The 26,892-nt window shown below is 38.8% G+C and overlaps 1 protein-coding gene across 1 annotated transcript in view; it reads right to left on the reverse strand.

Annotated features, from left to right (window-relative positions):
- FOCAD (focadhesin) overlaps positions 1-26,892 on the reverse strand; it is a 330,364-nt gene that overhangs the window by 290,970 nt on the left and 12,502 nt on the right. The window contains exons 2-4 of the mRNA XM_037061968.1: positions 7,484-7,572; positions 4,596-4,670; positions 2,228-2,382 (exon numbers count right to left, since the gene is read on the reverse strand). Coding sequence (XP_036917863.1) covers positions 2,228-2,382; positions 4,596-4,670; positions 7,484-7,540 — 287 coding nt within the window. The 5' untranslated portion in view covers positions 7,541-7,572. The remainder of the gene's footprint in view (positions 1-2,227; positions 2,383-4,595; positions 4,671-7,483; positions 7,573-26,892) is intronic.

Consider the following 26,892-nt stretch of genomic DNA (forward strand, 5'->3'; position numbering starts at 1 on the left):
CACATTTTTAATTTTAAAGAATCGAAGGTTACTGAAAAAATATAATATATAAATGGTATGCTGATTCACTATCAGTAAAGTTTATGTTTTTCAGTTTACAATAATGATTGATATTCACAACAGTGATGATGAATTTATACTGATGTGTGGAGAATATCTCATACCAGCATAAGTTTCTTTCATGATCTTCTAGAATTAAAGGTATAATCTAACCTGCTTTGATTATCCCTGACATAGACAGAGACATTATCATGGCCCCCTTAGCTGCTAACACCCTTGCTTTTAAATATAAATACTACAGCCCTGGCTGGTGTGGCTCAGTGGATTGAGCTCCAGCCTGTGAACCAAGGAGTCACTGGTTCTATTCCCAGTCAGGGCACAGGCCTGGGCTGAGGACTAGGTCACCAATAGGGGGGCACTTGAGAGGCAACCACACATTGATGTCTCTCCCTCTCTTTCTCCTTCCCTTCCCCTCCCTCTAAAAATAAATAAATAAAATATTTTAAAAATAAATAAATATAGTATAACACAGTGTAAATGCATTTTATATTTGTAAATTTTAAGGCATTTGAAAATTATTTAGGGGGGAACAAATACTATTACCTGCATTTGAAAAAGAGGGTAAGTTAAAATCTAAGTGGCTTTTTTAAGGTCAACCAATAAGTTACAAAAAAAAGACACATTAAAACTTAACTTTTTACAAGCCTCCTCGAAACTACTTGTTTCAATGGGTAGACAATAGGAGCCTTCTAAAAGCATCTCTGTGTGTGTGCACACGTGTCGGCGTGCACGCAAAGAAACAGACAGAAAATAAATAAATTTTTAGTCATCATCAAATACTTACTAAAAAATATTTGGTCCCCTTCTGTCAAAACGTGTGCTAGATTTGAAATACAAGTTTAAAAGAATACTGTGAAGGAGTAAGTAGCCCAGCTAAGAAGAGGGAAGTGTCTAGGCAAGACAGGTGACATCTGAGTTGAGCTTGGAAGGATGAAGAGGAAGTCAGAGAGAAGGAGAAGGAACATTCTGTGCAGAGGCTGAGCACGTGCAAAGGTTCAAGAATGAGGAACAAGTACGTAGCTACATGGGAGGGATAGGAGGTTCATGGTAGGAAATGCAGGTAAAACAGAAGGCTGGAGGTAGTTTGGGAAGCACATGTACCACACCTAAAGGGATAGGACTTACAACTATAGACAGCAGAATATAAAGAAAAATCAAGGTTCCAAAAAGATATGAAGAGATGACTTAGAGGAACAAAATATCGTCAAAAAAGGTAATTAAAAGGCCAGAGGTTATTTACCCTAATGCACTCCAAACCCAGGAAAGCATCTTCCACAGACTGATGGAAAAACTGTTTTGCCCAAGAATGAGACTGCGATTCCCCTTCCTGAACACCCGCAATGAGAGCAAGAAAAATAAAAGATTAAATATTCAATTCTGATGATACTACAATAAAGGTGAGTAAAAAACACTGGAAAGATTTAGGATAAGGAGGCAGAAACTCAAATGACTTAAAGGCAAAATTGAGAGGGTTTAGATCAAGACCGTTTCTTGAAGCAAAGAGTGGCATCTCTTTTTCGGGGAGTATTTTACAAGAGCGGCTTACTTCCATGGGAGGATTCAAATGGTCCTGTACCAGTTTCCGGTGCAGCATCCTCAGAATGCCTCATGCCCCTTTTATCCCTTGTGATTCCACTAACCTCAGACTGTGAATGGAATAAATACGATCGTACCAAACAAATGCAAAAACCTATACATTATGTACTTGGATAATAATCATGGAACGACATATCTAAGTCACAAAATACTTTTTAAAGGGGTTAATGCTATTATTTTTTAATACATGTACTAATGCCAAAATAGTTTCAGTGGTGTATAAAATTTTACCATTGTGGAAGTATTGCTTATAGGCAACTTTTTTTCTTAAAGTAAGTCAGGAATTTGCACTACAATTGTGAATTCTAAACCAGTTAGCTATTTTCTTCACAAAAAAGAACAATGACAAATTTCAGCAGAGCCCCAAAACTTAAGTAGAACAAACGCCCACAAATTACAAAACTGTACAGTTTAAACTAGCATGTTCTCATCACATATGAAATATCAACCACATGACATTTTAAGAGAAATTCAAACAACTGGCAAGTAGGGTAAATGTTGACCCTTAATGGAAATGAGTACATTTTTTCCTAAAAATGTAAAATGTTAACTGATCAAACATGAAGAGTACCTGGTCGATGGAATCAGGTTGAGTATCCCATGGAGAACATAGCTGAAGTCCGCATGACCCTGAGCAACAAGTGCCACCAGGCCCTCGCAGCAGGCTGTCCGAACCACTACGTTGTCGCTGCAACACTTCTCCCACAGCAAGTTCAATGCAGGAGTCTGAAATCAAACCAGTAGTTAAAGGACACTTCTGATGAGCAACAAATGCACACACACCCCCAGCCCTGCCTCAAAGTGTAATTTGTTCATAGTAGGCTAGCTCTCCCACACGAAGATGATGCTGCTGTCAAAGCATTTGTAGGATACACTAAAGTCAGATTTTTCAAGAGAGGTAGTGGATGTATTCTGACATAGGAACTCTCTCTCATCTGGTGTATTTGCTGAAAATAAGCTGCCTGGCTGCCAACAGGTATGACCTCAGTTCGAGCAACACAACAGAACGGGGGACCAGAACTAAGACTTGGCTCCAGCACAAGGCTCTACGCAGAGCAAGCCCTTTCATCAGACACCAACGACATCAGCAGACCAATTAGTCTAAGTTGAATTCGAATCCACACCTATGCTTCAAAGCTCTCATCAACAACCCCATTTTCAGAAACTGTTCCTGCTCTACTACTAACAACCTTTATTACCTACATGCATTCCCCCCCCACCCCACCCCATCCCCCACCCATACAATGTCCCTGCCCAAATGGGCCCAGATGGAAGAGAGAAAAGTAGGACTGGCAACGGGCAGGCTGCTGGTTCCATGACTGCCAACAAAAGCCTAGAAAGACTGTTTGCCCATGAAAGAGATTGACTTTTTCCACCCTCACACCGTGAATCTGCTATCATTCATAGAAAAACATTGGAAAGTTATGTAAGAAAATATAAATTCTTTGTTTTGAAAAATCCCATAAAGGCAGAGGTTCTAACTTTCATAACCTTCTCAGGAACCCATAATCCCCTCACCAAAATAAAAGGTTCACTAGTAATGGCAACTCTATATTTAAATGTATTGTGGATAAGTCCATTTAGATTTACATACAGTCTGGGGATTTTTTCGGTTTGTGGCTTAAAACACAGACACATATAGTGAAACTATTTTTTCCTTTCCTTTCCTCCTCCAGTAGTTTTTTTGGGGAAACATATAACTTGGAAAAAAAGATTAAAACCTCCAGCTCCCAAAGAATAACTAAAAGATTGAAAATCAACATCTTATTGTGTCCACTTTCCTCTGTGGCTGGCTCTGGGAGCCTTTTCAATTGTAGGATCCTGCTATACCAGAACAATATAGTTAGGAGTCACTGCAGGAAAGTAGTATTTACATTCCACTTCTTTTATTTAGAGGGAAGTTGTATTTACCTGTTTACCTGTTTGGATAATATCAAAGGGTTCTAAATGTCATCACTCCATTACTAAGTCAGAAAAAAAAGTAAATAAATAAATAACTGTCCCTTCGGGGACTACTGTGTTCCCCTGGAAGTAAGTATTCATTTATTAATGCAAGAGGGAATATTTGGTCAAAGGGGCTGACACTGTCAATAAGCCCTGGCAGTTTAAGTAAAACCAGTAGCTCTTGTCAGAATACATAATGAGACTACAGGCAGGATTAAGATTAGAGTTCTCGGAAAAGTTCATTTAGATGACTACATACAAACACCAGATAAATGCCAATCAGTGAATGTCACCAGAAGCAGTAAAGAAATGTAACTTGGAGCAGCTAATCAAAAGGAATGTGAGAGAAAGGAAATCAATTTGTTTCTGCTGTGAAAAAAAAAATATCTCATTTCCATCACCTATATTCTCTATAGAGTTTACCTTAGAGCAGCTACTTCAGTACAATTTCCAACCAGCATGTCAAGATACACAACACCGGTCAACCAAAACCCAAGTGATATGTATACTTGGTAAGCTGGCTTTGCTCCAACACTGAGCATTCACCTGCATTATGCACAGTGCAGAATGTTTCCTCCAATTCCAACTGTCAATACGTGACTTTTTCACATATGGGGCCATCGACAGCAGGAAAAATCTGCACTCAAAGGGAGCCACTATGTTCACTTTCTCTGTTAAACAAAAATATTCCCTCAGAGTAACCCTATCAACCTTCTCTAACGCATGCCTACTCTCATCCCACCCATGATATTTTCCATTAAGAACCATAAAATTACTCCTCTTACCCCCTCCATATCTTATTCCTGGAGTATGTTGCCAAAAATTAAAATTTTTTAACTATTCAGAAGAAAATAATAGCAAAAAAAGGGCAATATACTTCTCACAATTTCAAATCATTTCTGCAGTGACCTGAGCTGTGAAGGAAACAAAAGACATGTATGTATGATCCAGCAGCAGCATCTGAACAGAATGAAAGCACAAAGTTAAACACACACCTGGTTTGTGGACTGATGGATCTTTTCTGAAACACCATTTTCCTTCAGGACTGCAGCAATAAGATGACCCACAGCCTTAAAAAGAAAATAATGAATACATTTTCCTCAGCAGTTCTCTTTAAATGTTGCATTTGAAAGTAACTAATATCAATACTAGTTGATATGAGTATGAGTATGTCAGTCAACTGGTAACAAAATTCCAAGTCACTGAGTATGTGCTATGTAGAATGCACTGAATTACCTGTATTTTGCCAAATACAACTCATATTTTCTTGCCCAAATTTTTTAGGAAAAAATAAGGATGCACATTATACACAGGCATAATGATTACATACCATGGGTATAATAATCTCGTGTATAACGTGCATGAAAATATGGGTGTGCGTTACACATGGCAAAATGTAAGTAGTCTGTCCACATGCATAATTTCTTATCATCCCAACATCCATCAAGGTAAGCATTTTTACCCTGACTTTTATCCCAGTAAGCAAATTATAGTTCACAGATGTTAAGAAACTTGCTGGATTTTCCGTTCAAATTGCTGTCCCTTAATATAAGATGCCCTGAGATCACTTGATAAATGAAACTGTAAGACAAATAAGCTTTTAAAATCCATCTTTGTATCTAAATGAACTTCACGCTTCATCAAGCTCTTAACAAAGATGGAAAAATGCATCCTCATCTTTGACCATGGCCCTCACAGATCTGAACCAATGGGTCTCCCCTGACCACAACTGTACTCCCTCCTCTAGGCTCTCTGATTTAATTTCTTGATTATTCTCTCATAGGTTTTAGCCCTTTAACAAGCTTTCAGCCTAATAAATCTCTAAAATTTTCCTATATTTTCCTTTGGTCCATAAGCTCAAATTTGAAGCTAATACTCTTACAGGAATAGAGATTACATAAATAGGTAAATATTATTACCTCCTACCACCTCAATCTCATTCTCCTAGCTCTTCAGCACTACCCAGCTCCGCTGTCACAGAACCTAGGCCTGCAACCAGGACAGCCATTCTATGTGTGTGTGTGTGTGGAAGGGGAGGTGGATGGAAACACTTGGCAACTGCAACAACTGTTGATCCTGCACTTGGGACCAATGTACGATGCAGCTGTGAATACCTGTCAGTCCTGCAAAGTTCCCAGAAAAGCTCAAATAGAAACAGAGCACCCAGTCCTTCACTTCTTTTTGTATTTCACACATTAAAAATGATTAAAGACCTCAATGCTTGATGGTCTCAGTTTTGCAATAAAAGTCAGTCATTTCCATGAATATTAAGTTTAGCTTAATAAACTTTCTCTTACCTCCTAGTTAAAGGAATAGTAACAAGAATTGAGGACCAGTGAATAGTTTTGGTTCCTCTTTACAAAATATACCATATTTCACTGAATGTAACTGGCCATCAATTATAAGATATAGCATTGCTTTATGTACTAGAATGAAAGGAAAAAAGGCTGCCAATTAACCCATGTTATACAGTGCTTCATATAACTTAGAATTTTTGTTTTATATTAAAAAACAGCTCTTTCAAAGTCATTTTGAAAATCAGGGCCAAGCTCACAAATATACAGGCAATAGCAACTGATGACTACTACCATCAATTACTAACGCACCCCAATATCACATGTTAAAATCTTAGAGAATATAGCCTAAATTGATTTAGGCTATATCAGCCTAAACTCAAGGATATATCAGACTACACTGTTACTTTAGTTTTCTACTAACAGAATAATTTAAATAGCTGTCCTATAATACATACACACTTTTCATTTAATTTAACAGTAACACAGAGGCATTTCTTGATTATCTGTGCTAATAGAGGGACACCAGGCACAGAAAAATAAAAATTGTGCGTAGGTGGAAGGGAATTGTGCATAAGGACTGTTCTCCTCTTCATTGAAGGGTTCCCCACACCCAGCTATGTCAATCCCCCAGCAGGCACCTCTGAAATTAATTGTTGAAGTTCTTCAAGATGCTGTATATTGTTAAGTCTTCAGATAAGTGTCTGCTATTCCTTTAAGTTTTATTCTCATGAGAAAAGGGAGTAAGCTATTATGATTCTTTGATTGACCTCAATGCTTCTAGTTAGCCTAAGGCTAACCAGAAAGCCATCTTTGTTTTAACCCTAATCATTGAAAAGCTCTCTAAAATAAACCAGAATCTCTTGCCTGAGATAGTATATACATTGAAGTTTTAAAAGCCAGAATATTTTAATTATTAAATGTCATTATTATAAAAATTGATTATTCTTAATAGTTGTATAGGGGTAGAATAAACCTGTTAAGATATTAATCTCTCATACTCTGTAGATGTGTATATCAAATGTATAACCATTTATTGATGTTCTCAATAATTAATTATAGACCAAAAATACATATTCAAGTAGTTAATCAAGGTTTTATTATTCTAAGAAGAAAAGTATGACATGAATACAAGCTGAGCCCTGGCCTCAGCTTCAGACATACTTCACTGTGTCTCAGCTGGCTGGAGCATCATCCCATAACTGAAAGGTTGTGGGTTCGATTCCCAGTCAAGGCACACACTCATACATATGTTGTGGGTTGGATCCCCATCAGGTGTGTATAGAAGGCAACCAATCAATGCTTCTCCCTCCCATCGATGTTTCTCTCTCTCCCTTACTCTCTCTCTTACCCTCTCCCTAAAAGCAATTTAAAAAATGTTCTCAGTTGAGAATAAGAAATAAAATTTTTTTTAAATTGAAGCTCAGATTGGTCAATTTCAAAGATTTACTTCCTTGTCAAATATAAATTTTCAAATTAACTCATATAAAAGTCGTTTAATAAAATTATATCTCTCTATATAGAGTAAAATAGTAAACATTTGTCACCATGAAGCATAAATAAATAAATAAGTAAATAAAAACAATTACCTGTGATTGGATAAGAGAATTTGGAAATTCAAACCTTTTCCTGATATCATCTGACATTTTTGCTTCTCTTACATGTATGTATGCAGATTCTATAACCAAAACAAAAAAATAATCGTTAATCCAGGAAAGGAGTTCAAACCAATTATTCCTCAGATAACATGAAAGTAATTCATTCCAAGGTCAACAATGAAAATAAAGCACAGGGCTCTGCAAAGTAATCCTTGCCATGCACTTCACTGTTAACAACTGCAGTCCTCAAATGCCATGATTGATAAGCCAAAATTCCCCAAAGCTTTTTGGTTTTCCCACTGAAGCTAATACAGAAACAGATGAACCACTCTAAAAATATTCAAAAATTTTACCTTACACAACCTGATTTTTAAAGTTCAATAGTATGTTTGAAATAGAAAGTAATTGTTTGATCAATCAAAACTTCTAAGGGAGAAATAATCAAACTTTAAAAAAATTGCTTAAACTATGTTTGCTTTTGAACAAATCTTTCATTTAAACACTAATCCAACTCCTAGTGACAACTGTGAAGCCTAAGTGAGCTTTTTTCAGGTAGTATAGAAATGGCCTAGAAACTCACACATCAGAACAGATTGCTTGTCTCCTAAAAGAGAAACTAGTAAGCAGTTAGCAACAAACTTTAATATTTACATCCCACCTCTCTCATTCCTACTGGGGTCTTCCAAACACACACGTGTGTGTGTGTGTGTGTGTGCGCACACTAAAGGATGAAGGAGGGCAGGTGATAAATCAGAAGCACAGAATAAGAGGATTTCCTCAGGATCCCAATTTATCCATTTCCCATGCAGCACTGAAACTCACCAAATTACTACTATGAAAAATAGATGCCTTAGCTCACCTATTTATTGCAATATAACTTTTAAAAAAATGTATGTCATTATAATACTTAAATAATGGGTTGCAAAACCAAGCTCTCCTGATCTCAAAATTGAAGGTACCCTGTGTTGAACTTGAGGCTCTTTCTAGCTACTTTCCTCCCTTACTCAGCTAACCTTCCTGAATAAAAAATTCATCCCAGCTTTCTTCTTCAACATCTAGGCCTACTTTACTCCGTTGTATCTGATATTTCACAGCACTGAAACTCGTTCTAAGACTGCAAACAATGTTCCCTACCTAAATCTACTCTTTAGCTTAAGCAGGTCAAAATTTCAACTTCCCAGTTGCACTAATCTCACCTTTCTTGAAGTTTGCTTCTCTTTTGAATTCCATAAGACATCATAACAGAATTTTCCAGCGTGTCCCTGGGAAACCCACAATAAAGAAATCTCAATGGGGCCCTGCCTGGTGTAGCTCAGTGGATTGAGCACGGGCCTGCGAACCACACGATCGCGGTTCGATTTCGAGTCAGGGCATATGCCTGGGTTGCAGGCCAGTTCCTGGCAGGGGACTCACAAGAGGCAACCATACATGGCTGTTTCTCTCCTTCTCTCCTTCCCTTCCCCCCTAAAAGATAAATAAATAAAATCTTTTTAAAAAATCTCAATGGGGAGTAAAAAAGGATATATTGCCCCCCTGAAGATCTCATTCACTCACTATCTTAGTCTTGCCTGAATTCATTCCATACACTGTCAGATCAATTGTCCTAAAAAGCTATTTCCATCACATCATGTCTCTGTGAAAAATTAAGACCAAGTTTTCAATAGCCTTTCAGATTAAGTGCAAATTCTAATGCCTAGTTTTTAAGCCCTCCAACAACCATCTCACCTATTCAACTGCGTTTTTACTTCTTCCTAATTCCAATCTGGCTAAACCCATTTTCAAAATAGTCCCACATGCTCAAAATCTGACCATTCCTAAGAGATCTTTTTCATGCTGTTCTCTCCCACATAAAATGCCCTTCTGCATTCCCACTGTTTAAAGATGAAATGCCTCTCGTACCACATCTCTGTTGATTTTCCCAAGTAGCCACATCTTATAGTAATCACTCTGCTTTACCTTCCTCAGTGCTATTGCACTTGGTCTGACCTGTGCCATCCCGGGACTGTTCACATTAGGACTGTTAACATTTTTCTGTAAAGGGTCAAACAGCAACTGCTAAGTCTGCCATTGTAGCAGGAAAGCAGCTACGGACCACGGCTGTGCTCCAACAAAACCTTTTTTACAAAAATAGAAAGCAGGTAGGCCATGGCTTACTGACTTCTGTTTATATAATGACTACCATTTAAATTAATTTATAAAATTTGTTGATGCAATTGCAACAACTGACACTCCAACTGGCCTCTGTGCCTCCAGGCTCAGGTAAATAGATAAATAAGGCGAATTATACATCTTTTATTATCTAAAACTTTTTCATGCCCCTACATTCTGAAGGAAATTCCTCATATTAGGCTTTATATATGGAATGCAGTGACATATAATAAGCAACATTCTTCATTACATAAGCAATAGGGAATTTTATGTTACTTCTTTTGTAAACAAACCTTGGCTAAAGCAATGGGTATAATATAACATGTAATTCAGCAAAAGAGCCCCAGCTACATGGATCCAAGTGCAGTTTTCTGATGATCTAATCCAACTCAACAGAAAATAGACTGCACATTATCCAGAGAAGTAGACGGTTATCAGTGTATCACAGAATATACTTACCCGAGTGTCAACAGTGATAGAGCTAAATAAAATAAAATGTGGGGTCATACTCTGGGATCTAAACCGAGAACTGGGGAACTCCAAAGTACTTTGGGGGCCTGATGAGCAGCCGGTTAGGCTAATAGATTATTATGGCAGTGACGAGGCCAAACCATCCAGAAAAACGACTGTCTCCCAAAGGTGGCCAATGGAGTGAGAGTATGATTTTTTTTCAAAATTACTTAAGTATAGATGGAAAATACCTATGCTGACAAAAGACAGCCCTCATTTTGATGTGACACTTTAGAGAATGAACACATTTTTGAATCTATAGTAACTTTATCTTCCCTAACAAATGGTCATTAAGCATTCTCAAAATCACTACCCAAGCTGGAATATGATTTGGTATCATCTTTGATTTGCTATGCTGTGCCTACAAATTGTTAGGGTCTTTCATCTGATGGAGACTTACATCTCAAGGTTAATCACGACCATTTGGCTTTTTAAGATATTAAAATATCATATTCTCTCAGGGAATTTCAAAAAGGAGCACGTACGTTTGCTTTAGCATTAGCCTTGTAGTGTGTGTCCTACTTTATTTTAACTTCAACTACCCTTGGGCACTTTATACATTAAAAAGAAAACAATTTCTTCTTACCATGGCATTCTTTACCAAAAGGAAACGAAGCTCAATATGCTCCCTAAACCACATGATACAAGAAAAGAGTGCTTGATTTTAAAAGATTTATCTGCAACCCCTCATTGTGCCTTTTTTGGTTTGTCTAAATCTAAATCAGAAAAAGAATTTTTAATGCGATCTAAAGTTCCAAGTGAATCAAAGCATTTGTTTAACCTAAGCAATTATCTTATCTGTCAAGGCATTTCAGCCCCTTAAGAACACTTTCAAGAAAATAAAACTATCAATTGCACTCCAGAAGTAATAAAGGAGCAGCAGTCAGATAAAGCACTTTAGGTTTTCAACTATCTCAATAGTGTCTCCAGGACACAACAACAGACAACCATATATCACACAAAAGTATCAAATGAAGGACACAATCTGAAACACATGAAAAATCTGATTACATTCACAAGTGCAAAGGAAAGGCAGCAGAAAAATTATGCAGGGTAGTTGGCTGGGGTGGGAGGTGTGGGGGTGAGTTGTCTGTTGGTCAGAGAAAGATGACTTTTAGCACTCTTTTTTTTAAAGATTTTATTTATTTATCTTTAGAGAGGAAGGGAAGGAGAGAAGGGGAGAAATATCAATGTATGGTTGCCTTTCTTGAGTCCCCTGATGGGAACTGGCCTGCAACCCAGGCATGTGCCCTGACTGGGAACTGAACCGCGATCGTGTGGTCCACAGGCCCGCGCTCAATCCACTGAGCTACACCAGCCAGGGCCACAGCACTCTTGACTATGAAATTTCTACATAAAAAGAGCTCAGAGCAGCAATGTAGGAAAAGTTGGGGTTATACAGAACACATCCTTGAATGTAGTTTACATGAGCAATGTCAACAGCAGACGGACGAAAACACATTTTTCACTCACATTAATGGGGCCCTATGTTTGAGAGACAACATTTAGGACTTTTATTTTCTTTCTAACAGTTTATCAACTATACCAATTATGTTATGCATATATTTAGCTTCTTCTTCCCACAAATTAAGCTGTGGAACCATAAGCCTGAGGATCTTAAACACATATTTTGGCAATTTTTCTTTTTTACTACTTTTTTTAATGGCTTATAGAAATGCTAATGGATACCATCAATAAATTTGAGCTGATTTTATAAGTTTATTGAGACTGTGGCTCAGAGGTATGTCCCAGACACTCCTAGCTGCTCTGTCCTGCCCCCTAAAAAAAGAAAGAAACTGTCTATATTTTTCAACCACCCACCTTGTTCTGCTGTCTGCTCTTCAGTATTTATACTCACTTCTCTGCCTGCTGTTTCACAACTACCACTTCTTGGGCCCTAAGTATTTCTACATGACCTCTCCAAGATCTGGCAGGCAGGTTCTGTTTCATCACCCTATATGAAATCCTGGCACCTGTTAGAAACTCAGGCTTAGCCTGAGCTCTTGCTTCAAACGCTTCAAAATCCAACTGTCACCTGTGTTCTCCAATTAACAGGACAAGACAATGAGAGCCCTCTAACTAGATGACTCATACGAATGGAAAGATTGTGGGGAAATCATAATGGAATGTTTTCAACAATAACAAGTATAAGAAAACAGCAATTTCAAATCATTATGCTTTAAAAGAGATGACTAAATCATCGTTAAATTAGGCCGAGAGTAGAAAATACTTTTATGTTAGCAGTCATTGCAAAATCAAGCCAAGGCAAAACGCAACTATGTAGGATGACAGAGCTACCTGGTCAATATTATAATCCGGGAAAGCAGAAACTGCATCGATGTGACAGAGACCATGAACTTCGATATCAGCGCTCTCCTTTTCTGGTATTAATAAAACTGTAGCCTGATCAGCTCAGTTACACTTCCCAGACTCAAGGATGGTTGGTCTGACCACGTGTGTAATTAAGTTCTCTTTAGTGGTGTTCAAGCAGATGTGATACGCCACTTTCAGGCTGCAGACTGCTTCCTCTACTCTATTCCCCACCAAAACCAGGTCTTGGCAACAACTCAGAATCAGTTATGTGCATGAAGACAGTGCCTCGAAGACAGCGATTTTTAAGCAATGTGCTGCAATAATTTCTAAAACATACAGTACCTGGCTGTTGCATCAGGGGCACTGATATCTTTTCCCTTAGACGGTCAAATTAAAAAAATGACAACAGTCAACACAACAGTCATTCGGTGTGAATAAAACAAAATTATAGTTATTTAATATTTTTTGTCAGTCTGACAAAAAATATGTTTTGGTGTGCTGCAGAATTTTAGTAATTGGTGTATGTGTGCCATGAGATGAAAAAGGTTAAAAACTGCCATTCTAAGACATTGTTGAATAAACAAGATGGAAAGAACCTGAATTTCTAAATGACACATTAGAGCAGAACTGCAAACCTTGGCTGCAAGTTTCTCTTACATGTTGCAAAATAACTTATAAACCTCATTTCTTATTTTTCATGAAAGCTAAATTATTAAATTTATGTAGAATGGAGGTTATAGTTTAGTTACTTTAACTTGCATTCTTGTTAGTAATGAGAGCTGAAGATCTAATGAGCAAAAGAAATTTACAGGAAGAGAGTAAATCTCCCCGCTGTTCACTAAGTCAATGAAGCCCAAAATGGACATAGAGAATATCGCTATATTCTAGTCCTGAATGACTACAATCATGAGACAATATAAAAACCACACTATTAGAAGAATCGTTCTGAAAATGTTCAAACAAATAAGCTGGTGTAGCTCAGTGGATTGAGCACAGGCCTGTGAACCACATGATCGCGGTTCAATTCCCAGTCAGGGCACATGCCTAGGTTGCAGGCTGGTTCCCTGCAGGCCAACTTCCAGCAGGGGACACAGGAAAGGCAATCATACATTGATGTTTCTCTCCCTCTCTCCTTCTCCTCTAAAGATAAGTAAATAAAAATTTAAAAAAAAATTAAGGTTAATCACTTACTGCCTCAGTAAATCACTTGAAGCCATTTCCTCACTGGTTAGACATGGGAACGCTTGAAACACAAGGTAGTGTGAATAACAATATGAGGTGTGCTTAAAAGCCAAGACAGTCTTGACAGTCTGTACTCTAAAAATGTTTTTCCTCTCTCTCGATACCACATGAGATAGTCAAGAGAGGTTAATAATGGAAAAGAACATGTTTTAGTGAAAAGTAGGACATCTCTAATCAAAGACCAGGGTGGAATCTTGTATATAAGCTACCAGATAGAGAAATAAGACACCAGACCAAGGTGAGGAAATGCATGAGATTCCCATTCAAAATACAGTTGACTTCTAACTCGCTTTCTTAAAACCTCTCAATAGCTTCCCACTGCACTAGGTAATAAAACCCTACCTCTTTCCCAAAGGTCCTACATTATTTGGTCTCACAGCTCTCCCTCAGTAAGGGAGCTTCAGCCACACCCACCTCCAGTTTGCTCCATGAACCCCCAAGTTCTTTCCATGTCCAGGTGTGGAACCCTTAGACCTCTCAGCCTCAAATGTTCTTGCTCTTGTTCAAACAGCTGACTCGTCGCATTCTTCACATCTTCCTTTGGGACTTCCCTAGCACCCAGCCTCAAGGAGATCCCCCCTGCTCCCCAGAGAGACCCACTGTTGTATCCCTCATAGTTTTGATCGCATATGCAGATGGTCATCATTTACTCTTGGGGACACAGAGCTGGTCTCTCTTTTTCACCATTATAACTCCGGCATATAACAAGTACCTGTTCAATAAAGTCTCAATGTACGAACACAAAGCACAATGTAGGATTTAGAAATCCACGTTGGATGAAACAGCTCCTATGTGCCAAGCACTCCACAGAATGCTTTAAATAGCGAATCCAATTGGATTGTCACGATTACTCTGAGGTAAATAGTATTAACTCCATTTCCTATATGAGGAAAAAAGGAGTTCAGAAAGAAAGTGCTAACTTGCCTACGGTTATAAAGTGGTATTAACAGCCAGGATTTACTGAAAATTTTACCACGGGCCAGGCAGACACTGTCAATCTCGTACATGGATTCTCTCACCCTATATTCAAAACAACCCCATGACATAGTACTATTATTATCTTCATCTTTATATTTAAAAAAAACAAGTGGGGCAAAAAGAGGTCAGAATTAAATGCTTAATTATGTAAGAAGCAGAGCACGGATCTAAATGGTGCACTCTCCACAGCTCACACTCTTAACCACTTCTCTACGAAGCATGGTTGACACAGAGTTTTTGTAAAATTACGGTAATCCATCAAAGCACTTCACTCAGAACGAGACACAGAACACATTTTAAATGTTAGCTATTATTCTTAATCTGAATCCAACACCCAGTTTTATCTTTTATAGTTTGCAATAAGAATCAAGCAAATCTTTTTTTTTTAAATGCTCAGGTTTGGATACAGTGTTAAATCGGGTTCCCAAAGCAGCTCATCAGCATGTGAAAACAGCTCTGTATCTTCATATATATTGCAATCCTAAAAACATGCAATCAAGTCTAATGTGCAAACATTACATATTAAAGGGGTGCTCTGTGCTGGGCACAAAACACAAAAATTAACAATCTAAATGTAATCCTCCTCCTTGTGGCACCACACCAGCAATACATCTCCCATTTCTGTGTATGGTCTTTGATTTTATACTTTTATTTCACCATTGATCATTTAGTTTAAGTACAGTGAGCATCCAACAAAGAATAACAATTGCCCACTTCCGTCACAGCAATTACTATAGATCTTTAGTAAATCCATGTTTCTTGACACTGATGTCAACTCATTCATATTTACACTTTCCACTTTTTAAATAAATATTCATTAAAATACATGAAAGCAATTATTTGCCCAAATGATTGCTCAAACACTAACACACAGTCACAGATGGCTACTCTGCTGCAAACGAACACTTGCCTGGCAGGTAGCCCCACCGCATGACAGTTCAGAGCACAGCTTGATGAGACGGGGAAATTTCCGGGTGAATGACTTTATTTGTAAAAACACGGAGTTTGAAATAACAGTGGAACCTTCTAGAAGCAGGGAAATCAAGAGAAAACCACTTCATGTTTTTCTCAGTTCCTGCAGCTGCCACAGAAAACAGGGCTTGAACTATAATTTGACGTCATATTCCAGGCAAGGAGAACAGGAGGAGGATATGGTGTAGAGGAGCCGCATTGCAGAGCTAGGAGCAGACAGTATCTAACGCCCCTTCCACCTCTCAGTGGATTGGAATCAGTCCTCAATTTGCACATCTCACCCATTCTGAGGAGGCTAGCTCCCATCCGTGCAACAGCCGCACCTGCTCAGACACTAGGGAAGTATCTCCAGCAGGAAGGGCTCTTCACTGACCAACTCCGCTGCATTATTCTCCCAGACTTTTGAGTTTCTTGAGGGAAGCAGCTGAGTCTTGTTCACCTACTTCAGGGCATGGCACATAATGAATGTTTTTTGAAGTACTGTGTTTAGCACAGTACCTACCACACAACAGACTCAAGAAATAAGTTAGACTCAGAATTCTACTGTTTGTTTCCAGATCAAGTTTCCCAAACATAAAGTCATACTGAAGAACCTATATCTCTCAATAATTAAGACTCATGAACAAAGAAAAAATTATATTAATAAAAAATAGAAATAAAAATAAATTTGTCAACAACTTTATTTTCAAATTAATAGCGTAACCTGAATTCAGCTATCCACACATTTAGAGTTTGAACACAATCATCAGTTTTCACCCAGCATTTAATTTTATTTGTTTAACTGATCAAATAACTTTTGAATAGGTAGTATAAAGATGAATTTCAGCCACATCCAAATCCCAAATCAGTGGTCCAAATTAGTGAGATTTTATTATGCTGTTATTAATTTTGGTACATTTTCTACAAAAAAAAAGAAGAAGAAGAACGTCAAAGAATACACGTAAAAGCTCACAAGACTGGTTCTTCGCTGTTTCCAGATGAACATAATAGAGATGAAAAAGGATCTTTGTTATTTGAATACATCATAAGTTTCCATGAATGCTTCAGGAGATAGCTATTATTTATCACAGCTTTGCTCTTAATCTGTTACATAGGACAACCTTTTAAAAAACTGCCAGTATCACCTCTGTGTAGTTCCCACTAGGTAAAAGGCATTTTAAACATGTAATTATCCAAAGAAGTAACATTTACTAATTTTCTATTGCAGAGCTAACATTATGCATGGCTGTTTTTATTGGTAGGGTACTTAATAATCATATTAGTTAACCTTCACCACCATCCTGGACAGAAGGTCCTTAGTAAGTCTTTGCATATTAGCAAAGAGACATCAAGCAGCACATTCAATGAATACAAGAGGATCCTGAAATAAAACGCTGATAACCAGTTGGCTCAGTAGAATGTGTAAAATACCTTTCAGGTAAATTTGATTACATTTAAAAAAAGAAGAGGAGGCAAATCATGTAGCTCTCCATGAGAATTTAAAATTTCACAGAGTTTATATATCCAATACATACATACATACCTAAGTATTACAGGTTCATATGTGTGTGTCCATATATACAAGTTAAATGGAACTTCTGAACACTGTGTTATGTTTGGAATGCCCTGCCTGGTTTCAGAAGTTGTAACCCTCCATGGCTAAGGCTGAGCAAAGAGACCTTGGGACCATAAGCCACTAAAGAGACAAAGCTTATCTCCCTGGCAGGGGCACCACCTCTGCCCCCTTTTACTTCATCCTACCTGGCCCCCAGTGCATGACCAGTTAGCCAGTGACAGGTCAGATTCTTCACTGGAGGGATGACCTAAGACAGGCACAGTCACAAGGGGCCTTCTGGGAAGGACTTGGGGGGCTATAGAGAAAGGGGGAGATAGACCCTCACCCACTGGCTTTGACATAGTTTGAGTCCTCATTCTGTCTGCAAGAAGTCTCCTAACCTCTTGGCTGCCTTACTTCCCCTGCCTGACTTAATGCTGAAACAATGCTAGAGGTGAGCCGTGGCTCTGTGCTGGAAAGGGCGGGGAATGAGGCAATGAGGGCAATGAGGGCAATGAGGGCAATGAGGGCAACTCCCTGGGGCAATGAGGCCTAAGAAGGAATGCATAAAATCTTGCATTTGTGAAACCTGCTTTGCTAATACCCTCAATAAAAATGATAAGGGTCCAGGCAGGAAATGAGTTTGTTTCCCCAAAGTTTTATGGCCCTTGAGCTATTTGACCCTGACTCAAAATAGGCCCTCATAGTTCTTTGTATGTTATCTATTTGATCATTACTGCCTGACAGTGCCTGATGAGCTTTCCATATATAACCCGTATTCCTATGAAAATTAAAACCAATAAAAGCCTGCCAAGGACAGGGCAATCTCCTCTTGAGAGAGTGGCCGTGCAGACCCTTTTCCTCCACAGGACTCAGTAGTCCATGTGAATTTGTCTGTCTCAGCCATAATGCCACAAACACTCTGGGCAGTGGAGTCTACGCCAATACTGGAAACAAATGACTGACTAGATGAACAGCAGCAGCAGCTCCATAGGTTATCACCTCACAATGAATCCAATGTTCAAACAGCTTCACTTTACCCTCAAAGACTACTTCTGCCTCAGCCCAAATTCAAACATTATCTATCAAACTGCTCCCAACCTGGCTTACCTCCAGACTGAAACAAAGGTTCTCAAAGACCAACCCAGTCAGCTCAGAAGCAAAGCCACAGAATAAGGGCAGAAACAGCATGGTGCCCAGGGGCACAAGTGTCCCAAGGCCTCACAGGCCATACTCAATTCCACAGGGAAGCCAGCACAATAAAACTGAAAGTCTTGGGTAAGTCAAAAACTAATGCACTCTGGGAGTGAGTAGACATTCAGGGCACTACTTACTGAGCATGTAATCTCAGTGTTTGGTACTTACTCCAAAGTGTCACATTCTTTAAGTTCTATTCACTTCCCATGTCAAAGTATAAAAATACGAAAGGCTTAAAGGAAGGATCTTTTTGCAAAGTTATTCACTGAACTAAAAGATAAGCTAAGGAACGTGCAGACACAATACTGATTAGTAGTTTAAAACAACAGAGTTTTAATAATAAAAAGAAATGCTTATATTAGAATAAAAATGAAATTATTATACACAATTATGAACATGAACACAATCAAATATATATATGTATATATGTGTGTGCGTATACATATATATGGACCAAATTAAGAAAAAATTAAGCAATTATGCAAAAATATTAAGGTTATTTCTAGATACAAGATGATGAGTACATCCTATTACATTTTTCTTTATAATTGCTACATTTAAGTTTTTATTTGCAATAGGTACACATTATTTTCCCATTAAATAGATATTATTTTCTTCAAATAAAAATATAAGATCATTTTTTAAGGTTTAATAAAAAAATAAGTGATCTTATTTACTGACTGGAAACTATAGTCTTTTATCACTGTCTAAAGAGGCAGTTTCACCACAGTACACATCAGATAAAAAAAAGGCTTGCTTGATCCAATTACACCGCTTATTAAGAGCTATTTAATGAGAAAGTCACACCTTTGAGTTATTAGAAGCTATAATGGTCCTGCAGAGTTCCAAATAAGCAAGCTAACACAATTACCTTTGATTCTAAATTGTTTGCCAGGAGATTAATCCATCTGCCCCTGAAAAAAATTAACTGTTCCTCCAGTGTGTTCAACTTCCTCCTATCTCATTTTAATCAAGTATGTGAGCCTCAGTTGAGAGAGCAGGTATTTTTAAACAGATTTATTGAAGTATAACTGATGTACCAAGAAATGCACATGTTGCATGTGTCCAGTTTAACGAGTCCAGACAAGAAGCACTCATGATGCCACCTCCACAATCAAGGTAACAGACATACTCAACACCTTCCAGGGTTTTCCTCGAGGGCTTTTGTTTTTTTTTGGGGGGGGGGGTGTTTGTTTTTTTTTAGTGAGTGCGGTAAGCAAACAACGTGAGTATAATACCATATTCACTGCATTTTCAACTATAAGTACCATGTTATAACGGCTCCAGAATTTATTCATCTAACAAAACTGAAACTTTATGGAAGAAAGGCATTTTTAATCACTGAAATTGTAGAACAAAAAGTTTATTTTTTCAAATGTATATATAACAAAACACCTAAAAAATAATTTTAGTCATCAATAGGTAAATTTTTGCAGGTCTTTATATATTTTGATGTGTCAACTTAAAGAAAGGCCTTTCAGATATGATGACATTTGGACAGAGATGTGAAGAAAAACAATAAGCGTTCCAGGCAGAAGGTATACCAAGGACAATGACCTTGAGGTGGAAGCAAGCTGGGCAAGCTTAGGGAAGACCAAGGTCGCCATTGTGGTTCACGAAAGTGAGCAAGTTGGGCCCTCAGAGACAACAGAGTGAAGCAGGGGCCCTGTGGGGCACTGTGGGCCTTGCATGTTCCTGAGTGAGATGGGACCGAGGGATGGCATACCTCACTGTTGTTTTAAAAAAATCATTCTGGCTTCCACGTAGAATAAACCGTAAGAGGGCAAGGATGGTAAATAGGAGGTCGGTAGGAGGTTACAGCAACAATGCAGCAGAGGACTAAGTTACCTTAGATGAGAACATCAGTGGAGATGATAAGCAGAGGCCAGACTTCACATATATTTCGACAAAATTTGCTAATGGATGAAATGTAAGAGTGAAGGATAACTCCAAGGTTTTGGGCCTGACAATCAGAAGCAGTAGTCACACGTTGATATGCAGAAGACTAAAGGAGTCATTCATCTGTTTTTAAAACATCACAGCAACAGCATAAGTCTCCTAAGTGCTTGAGATACAAATTACTTCTGTCTATGTCAGCAAGGAAAGGCTACACGACAGAAAGGTGCTGAGTGCAGAGAGTACAAGCTTAAAATTGAGAAGTTACTTCTCAATTTTATCTAAGTCCAATATTTTCTTTTTCCCTTTTTTTGTTGTTGTTCAAGTACAGTTATCTCCATTCCCCCCACACACACCACTCCCCGACCAAAGCAAATGTTAAAATTTGTATGCTTGGCTCCAGCCTGGATTTACATTCAATTCATACCCACCAATGCTGCTGTTAACACCTGCCCTGAGTCAACCTATTTTCCAACCTTTGTCAGTCCTTAGTGGCCTTCTAAGCCCTAATATTCTTCACAGCTTTAAAAATCTTACAAACTAAAAACAAAGAAATAAGAGACAAGGAAGAAGAGAGGTGACACAACCAAAGTAGTAGGTAGTAGGCGGGTAGACAACCCTTACTTTCTCGACTTCCCCAGCCTTCGCTGTCCATTCCATTTCGTATCTCCTTCCAAGTTTTATGTCAAATGCTCACTACATTCTGAAGGCATTGTGTCTGTGGGTAAACATAGCATTCGGGGAGCAGAGAAGGGAACAATTTCATTGTAAAGATACAAGTAGAACAGAGATGTAAAGAAAATAATTCAAATGTATTCATTTCTCTAAAAAATACATTTAAAGATATTACATCACTTTGTTAACATAAAATTGATTTGGTAAGAATGAATCATCAATTGTCATTAAAACTATAATGTTAAAAAAAATGATGGGAACTTCATATTAAAGGGATAAGGATGACCCCTCCTGAACCCATTGATTCATCATAGCATTACTAAAAAGTAGAAAATCACAAATTGTGAGAACTTTCAGGATGTGATGAATAAGACATACACAGAACCCTCTATGAATAACGTTAAAAAATATATTCAAAATAGATCTACACAGCTCTGTATATTTAACTGCCTATTTATAGACAATACAAGGGGCAGAAGAACAAGATAAACAAAACTACTGGCACAGCAATGGGTCCAGTTCAGAATTTGGGACACTTTAAGGACAAATGACTATTTTATCCAACAAATCAGTGACATAGAAACAGAAGTGGTGGATAGGGGTGTTATAGTATAAGTGACTTGAAAGACAGAATAACCAAACAATTGGGAAATCTTATTTGACTTCTGATTCCAACAAATCAACTGTAGTGAGATATCCTTGACACAACTGAGAAATTCTGAAGTATGGACTGACTACAAGTTAACAGTGAGAAACTGGTGTTACTTTTGTTAGCTATAATAATGACACGGTAATTAAATTTAAAATAAAAAGTCCTTAAAAATAAATAAATAAAAAGTCCTCATTAATAAAGATGATTACTTTTTTAAAAAAGCTCTGGGGAACTTCAGGCCAAGATGGAGGCGTAGACACACTGTGCCTCCTCACACAACCAAAATGAGGACAACAAAAATTTAGAAACAAAATAACAACCAGAACCAACAGAAAATTGAACTGTATGGAAGTCAGACAGCCAAGGAGCTGAAACAGACACATTCATCCAGACTGGTAGGTGGGGTGGAGTCCAGCGGCCGAGCACAGAGGGGTTGCGGCACAGGAAGCAGTGACACCAGATGCACAAGGCACCCCGGGCATGCAGGCAGCACCTAGCAGACCCTGGGCATGGGGTGGCAACAGGCAGACCCTGGGAGGTAGCCACTGTGAACCGAGGCCCTGCACGCAAGGTGGCTGGCTGACTGGCAGTGGTCCCACATTCACATGTCGATAACTGAGGAGCAGGACAGACTTCTCGACCCAGGGTCCCAGCGCCGGGAAATAAAGCCTTAAAACACCTATTGAAAACACCTGCAGGAGGTGAGGCACAGGGAGAGACTCCCAGCCTCACAGGAGAGTTCGTTGGAGAGACCCACAGGGTCCTAGAACACACTCAAGCCCACCCATATGGGAATCAGCACCAGAAATGCCAGTTTGCTTGGGGAACGCAGCAGAAAAGACTGAGGTCCGACAGACAGCTGAGCAAGTGCTATTGTACCCTCTTGGACCCTGCACCCACAGACAGCATCACAACAAGGGATGTGGGTCACCCCGCCCTGGTGAACACCTAAGACTCCGCCCCTCATACATAACAGGCACATCAAGACAAAAAATGGGCAAAATGGAAGAACAGATCAAAGCTCCAGAAACAATACAACTAAATGACCAAGAGATAGCCAACCTATCAGATGCACAGTTCAAAACACTGGTGATCCGAATGCTCACAGAACTGGTTGGATTTGGTAGCAAATTAGATGAAAAAATGAAGGCTATGCTAAGTGAAATAAAGAAAAATGTACAGGGAACCAGTAGTGATGGAAAAAAAATTGGGACTCAAATCAATGGAGTACACCAGAAGGAAGGAAGAAACCACCAAACAAAAAAGAATGAAGAAACAAGAATTCACAAAAATGAGGAGAGGCTTAGAAACCTCCAGGACATCTTTAAAGGTTCCAATATCAGAATTATAGGGGTACCAGAAAGGGAAGAGGAACAGCAACAAGTGGAAAACTCATTTGAACAAATAATAAGGGAGAACTCCCCCAATCTGGCACAGGAAATAGACTTCCAGGAAATCCAGGAAGCTCAGAGAGTCCCAAAGAAGTTGGACCCAAGAAGGAACACACCAAGGCACATCATAATTACATTAGCCAAGATGAAAATGAAGGAGAGAATCCTAGCAGCAGCAAGAGATAAGGAGACAGTTATCTACAAAGGACTTTCCAACAGACTGTCAGCTGATTTCTCAAAAGAGACCTTACACGCAAGAAGGGGCTAGAAAGAAGTATTCCAAGTCATGAAATCCAAAGAGCTACATCCAAGATTGCTCTATCCAGCAAAGCTTTCATTTAGAATGGAAGGACTGATAAAGTGCTTCTCAGATAAGGTCAAGTTCAAGGAGTTCATCATCACCAAGCCCTTATTTTATAAAATGTTAAAGGGACTTATCTAAGAAAAAGAAGATAAAAAACATGTATAGTATAATGGCAGCAAACTCACACTTGTTAACAACCACACCAAAAACAAAAACAAACTAAGTAAACAACTAAACAGGAACAGAACCACAGAAATGGAGATCACATGGAGGGTTAGCAGCAGGGGAGTGGGAGGAAGAGAGAGGGGGAAAAGTTACAGAGAATAAGTAGCATAGAAGGTAGGTAGAAAATAGACAGGGGGAGGGCAAGAATAGTATGGGAAATGTAAAAGCTAAAGAACTTAAGACACATGGACATGAACTAAAGGAGGAGAATGTGGGTAGAAGAGGGTGTGCAGGGTGGAGAGGAAAAAGGGGGGAATGGGACAACTGTAATAGCATAATCAATAAAGTATATTTTTTAAAAAATTTTTTAAAAAGCTCTGTGAAGAAAACCTGTTAGAGGAGAGAGAAAAAAAGATTTAAAAAATGTTGATTTTGTTGAAACTAAGTACACTTAATATACTCCCTATTTGTGTGTGTGTTTGACATTTTCCACAATAGGACGTTTTTAAGAATAAAACAAAATGGAAAAAATGAACAGAAGTTGTAAGATGCAATGTAAATTGTTTAAAAAATTATTACTGTGTGCAACTGCTAATTTATGTGAATTTTCCTTGACTATATACAATAAAAACAAAATACGAAAATAAATTGGAGGCTGAGGCACTTAAAAGATTATCATTTTCATTCAGAATCACAAGGTTATCTTCTGTGCCATGAAAAAGCTGTGGATGTAAAGTGGCCTCCAAATGTCAAAGGAGCTGAGAGGCCAAAGGAGGAAACAGACAAGTCCAGCTTGCCGATTAATGCGCTTAGTATGGGACATACAGAACCAGGGCGTGAGCCACAACAGGACACTCAAATCTCCACAGCTTTTACCCGCTAGAGCACCCTCTATTATCCTTAGTTAGAGATGGACCCATGTTCTAGGAAAGGATTTCCTGTGTGGTCAGAAGAGATCCAAGGGGCCAGCTATCAGGAGGCCCTGGAGCCAGAACTAAGGGAGAGATAACACTGAGGGCACCTTGCCTCAGAGGATTCATGGAAATTCCATGCTTAGTCCAACGCTTCTATATACAGTCCAGAGACCACCAGGAGGATGGAGAGGAGATCAAAGGTCAGGGTTCCTTCACTAACAAGTTAAGTGGGTGGATTAGCTTCAAGATGGAGACAGCTCTGTCCGCACATGCTCGTTAAAACAGCTTCAAGATTTAGACTGAGTTTATAATAAGATTATGCTATAAATTACTATGTGAAATACTTTATTTTGACTAATAAAAACATCTCTTACCTGACATTCTCAACAAGATACTTTGGAGTAAGGGAAGGTCAGTGTAAGAAAAACGTTTGAAATTTTTCTGTCTTAGACTATTCCTTTCACATATTAACTATTTCATCTCTGTCTTGAATAATAATGTTATGATGTAGAATTCAAAGTGAACGGGTCGTTATTAAGCATCTAAAGAGCAGGTATTTTATGCAGTTATTAGAGAATGTGATATTCTTCTTTCAAATAACAGAAAACCTGGATGTGAAGAACACTTTGGGTAGCAGACCTCTAAAACGAAAAACAAAAAACACTGACAGCATCACAAAAGTACCTGCAAAAAGAGGTCAGGAATTTCCTCAGATAATAATCCAGAATCTGTTTCAATAGCTTTTCCACAAACATGGAAGAGATACCCAGGCCTGAAAAATATTCAGTACCAAACCCTACCTTTCATTCATTCATTCATTCAACAAATATTTATTAGATGCCTACCTTGTTCCAGACACTGTTCTAAGCACTGGGGATAGAGACAAATAACATTTACCCCTGTAAATAACATTCCTAGTGAAGAAAAGATAAGAATAAACAAAATAGCTGTGGTCAGTGTGGCTGAGTTGGTTGGAGTGTCCTCCTGTAACTGAAAGGTTGTGGGGTTCAGTTCTCCATCAGGGCACAGACCCAGGTTATGGGTTGATCCCAGGTCTGCAACCCCTGGTCAGGACATGTAAGCCACCCCTCACCACCACCATCCCGGCGCCAATCCCTGTCTGGGAGCATACAGGAGGCAAGCAAACGATGCTTCCTTCTTGCAGTGATGTTTCTCTCCCTTCTTCCTCTCTCCCTTCTTCTCTCTCAAAGCAATTTAAAAATGTCCTATTATAAGTGCTACTTACAAAACTAAAGCAGATAAGGGAGGCAGTATTAGAGAGGCGTTCCAATTTCAAACAGGATGATCAGGGAAGGGCTCACAGAGGTGAAACATGAGCAAAGACTTAAAAGGAGGAAAAGGAGCCCATCGTCTCTGAGAAGAGGACCGGCTCTAGGCACAAAAAAGGGCAGTACAAAAGCCATGGGGAGAGCAGAAAAGAAGCTAAGTGAGGACTTCAGTGAGTGAGGGAGAGAGCAGTTGGAAATAAAGTTAGAGAGGCAGCAGAGGAGTCAGGTCATGGCAAGCCTCACAGGCCACTGCAAAGACTTTACCTTTTAAGTTTCAGTGGCGATGGGAAGCCATTGGAGAGTTTGGGGCACAAAAGAAAAGAAATCCAAGCCATGTTTTTCTGTTGTTTTTTTATTCTGACTGAAATCATGTTGCTGCTCTGCTGACCATATTGTAGAAGGCAATGAGAGAAAAGAAGAGACCAAATGGGAGGCTCCGATAGCAAAAAAATTACCCCCAATTCCTACCAATTCCCATATGCACCTTTCTGTATAAAGTGACTGCTTCTCCCCCCATAGAAGATACAGTCTGTTTCTCCAACCCCTTGAATCTGGGCTGTCCTTGTGATCTGTTTTGATCAACAGGAGGAAAGTAAACTTGTGAGAGTCTTTAGCCTAGATCTCAAAAGGCCATGCAGCTTCCTTTTACTGTCCTGCTTCCATTAAATGACCATGGAAAGAAGTGTGGGATAGCTTACTGGGCCACACATAGCACAGACAAGGCATCTGAACTGCAGCTTCCAAACCTGCCAGGCCCCACTGTCACAAGAGTGAGCTGAGACAACACCAGCAAAGCTCAATACAAATGGCCAACACCAGTATCAAAAAAATAAATAAATAATTGTTGCTTTCAGCCACTAAATTTTGGGAGTGGGTGATAATAGATAACTGATACAGAGGCTACTGCAATATCAAATACACAAACACATGGGAGTTTAGACTAGGGTGAGAGCAATGGGGAGAGAGAAGTATTCAGATTCTAGATATATTCTGAAGGTGCAGCCAACACGCTTTTCTAGCAGTTTGTATGTGGATTATGAGAGAAAGAGAAGAGTCAAAGATGACACCCAAGTTTTTGGCCCAAGTCACAGAAAGGATATTTTCCATTAACTGAGATGGGGAAGACCAGAGTGGCAGTGGACACAGAAAGGAAATCAGAAGTTGAGTTTGCAATTTCCATTAGTTATCTAAATAGAAATACCGAGTGGGCGTCTGAATAT

Source organism: Sturnira hondurensis, unplaced genomic scaffold, assembly GCF_014824575.4.
Source record: "Sturnira hondurensis isolate 20B ecotype Veracruz unplaced genomic scaffold, ASM1482457v3 Scaffold0013559, whole genome shotgun sequence".
NCBI lineage: Eukaryota > Metazoa > Chordata > Mammalia > Chiroptera > Phyllostomidae > Sturnira > Sturnira hondurensis.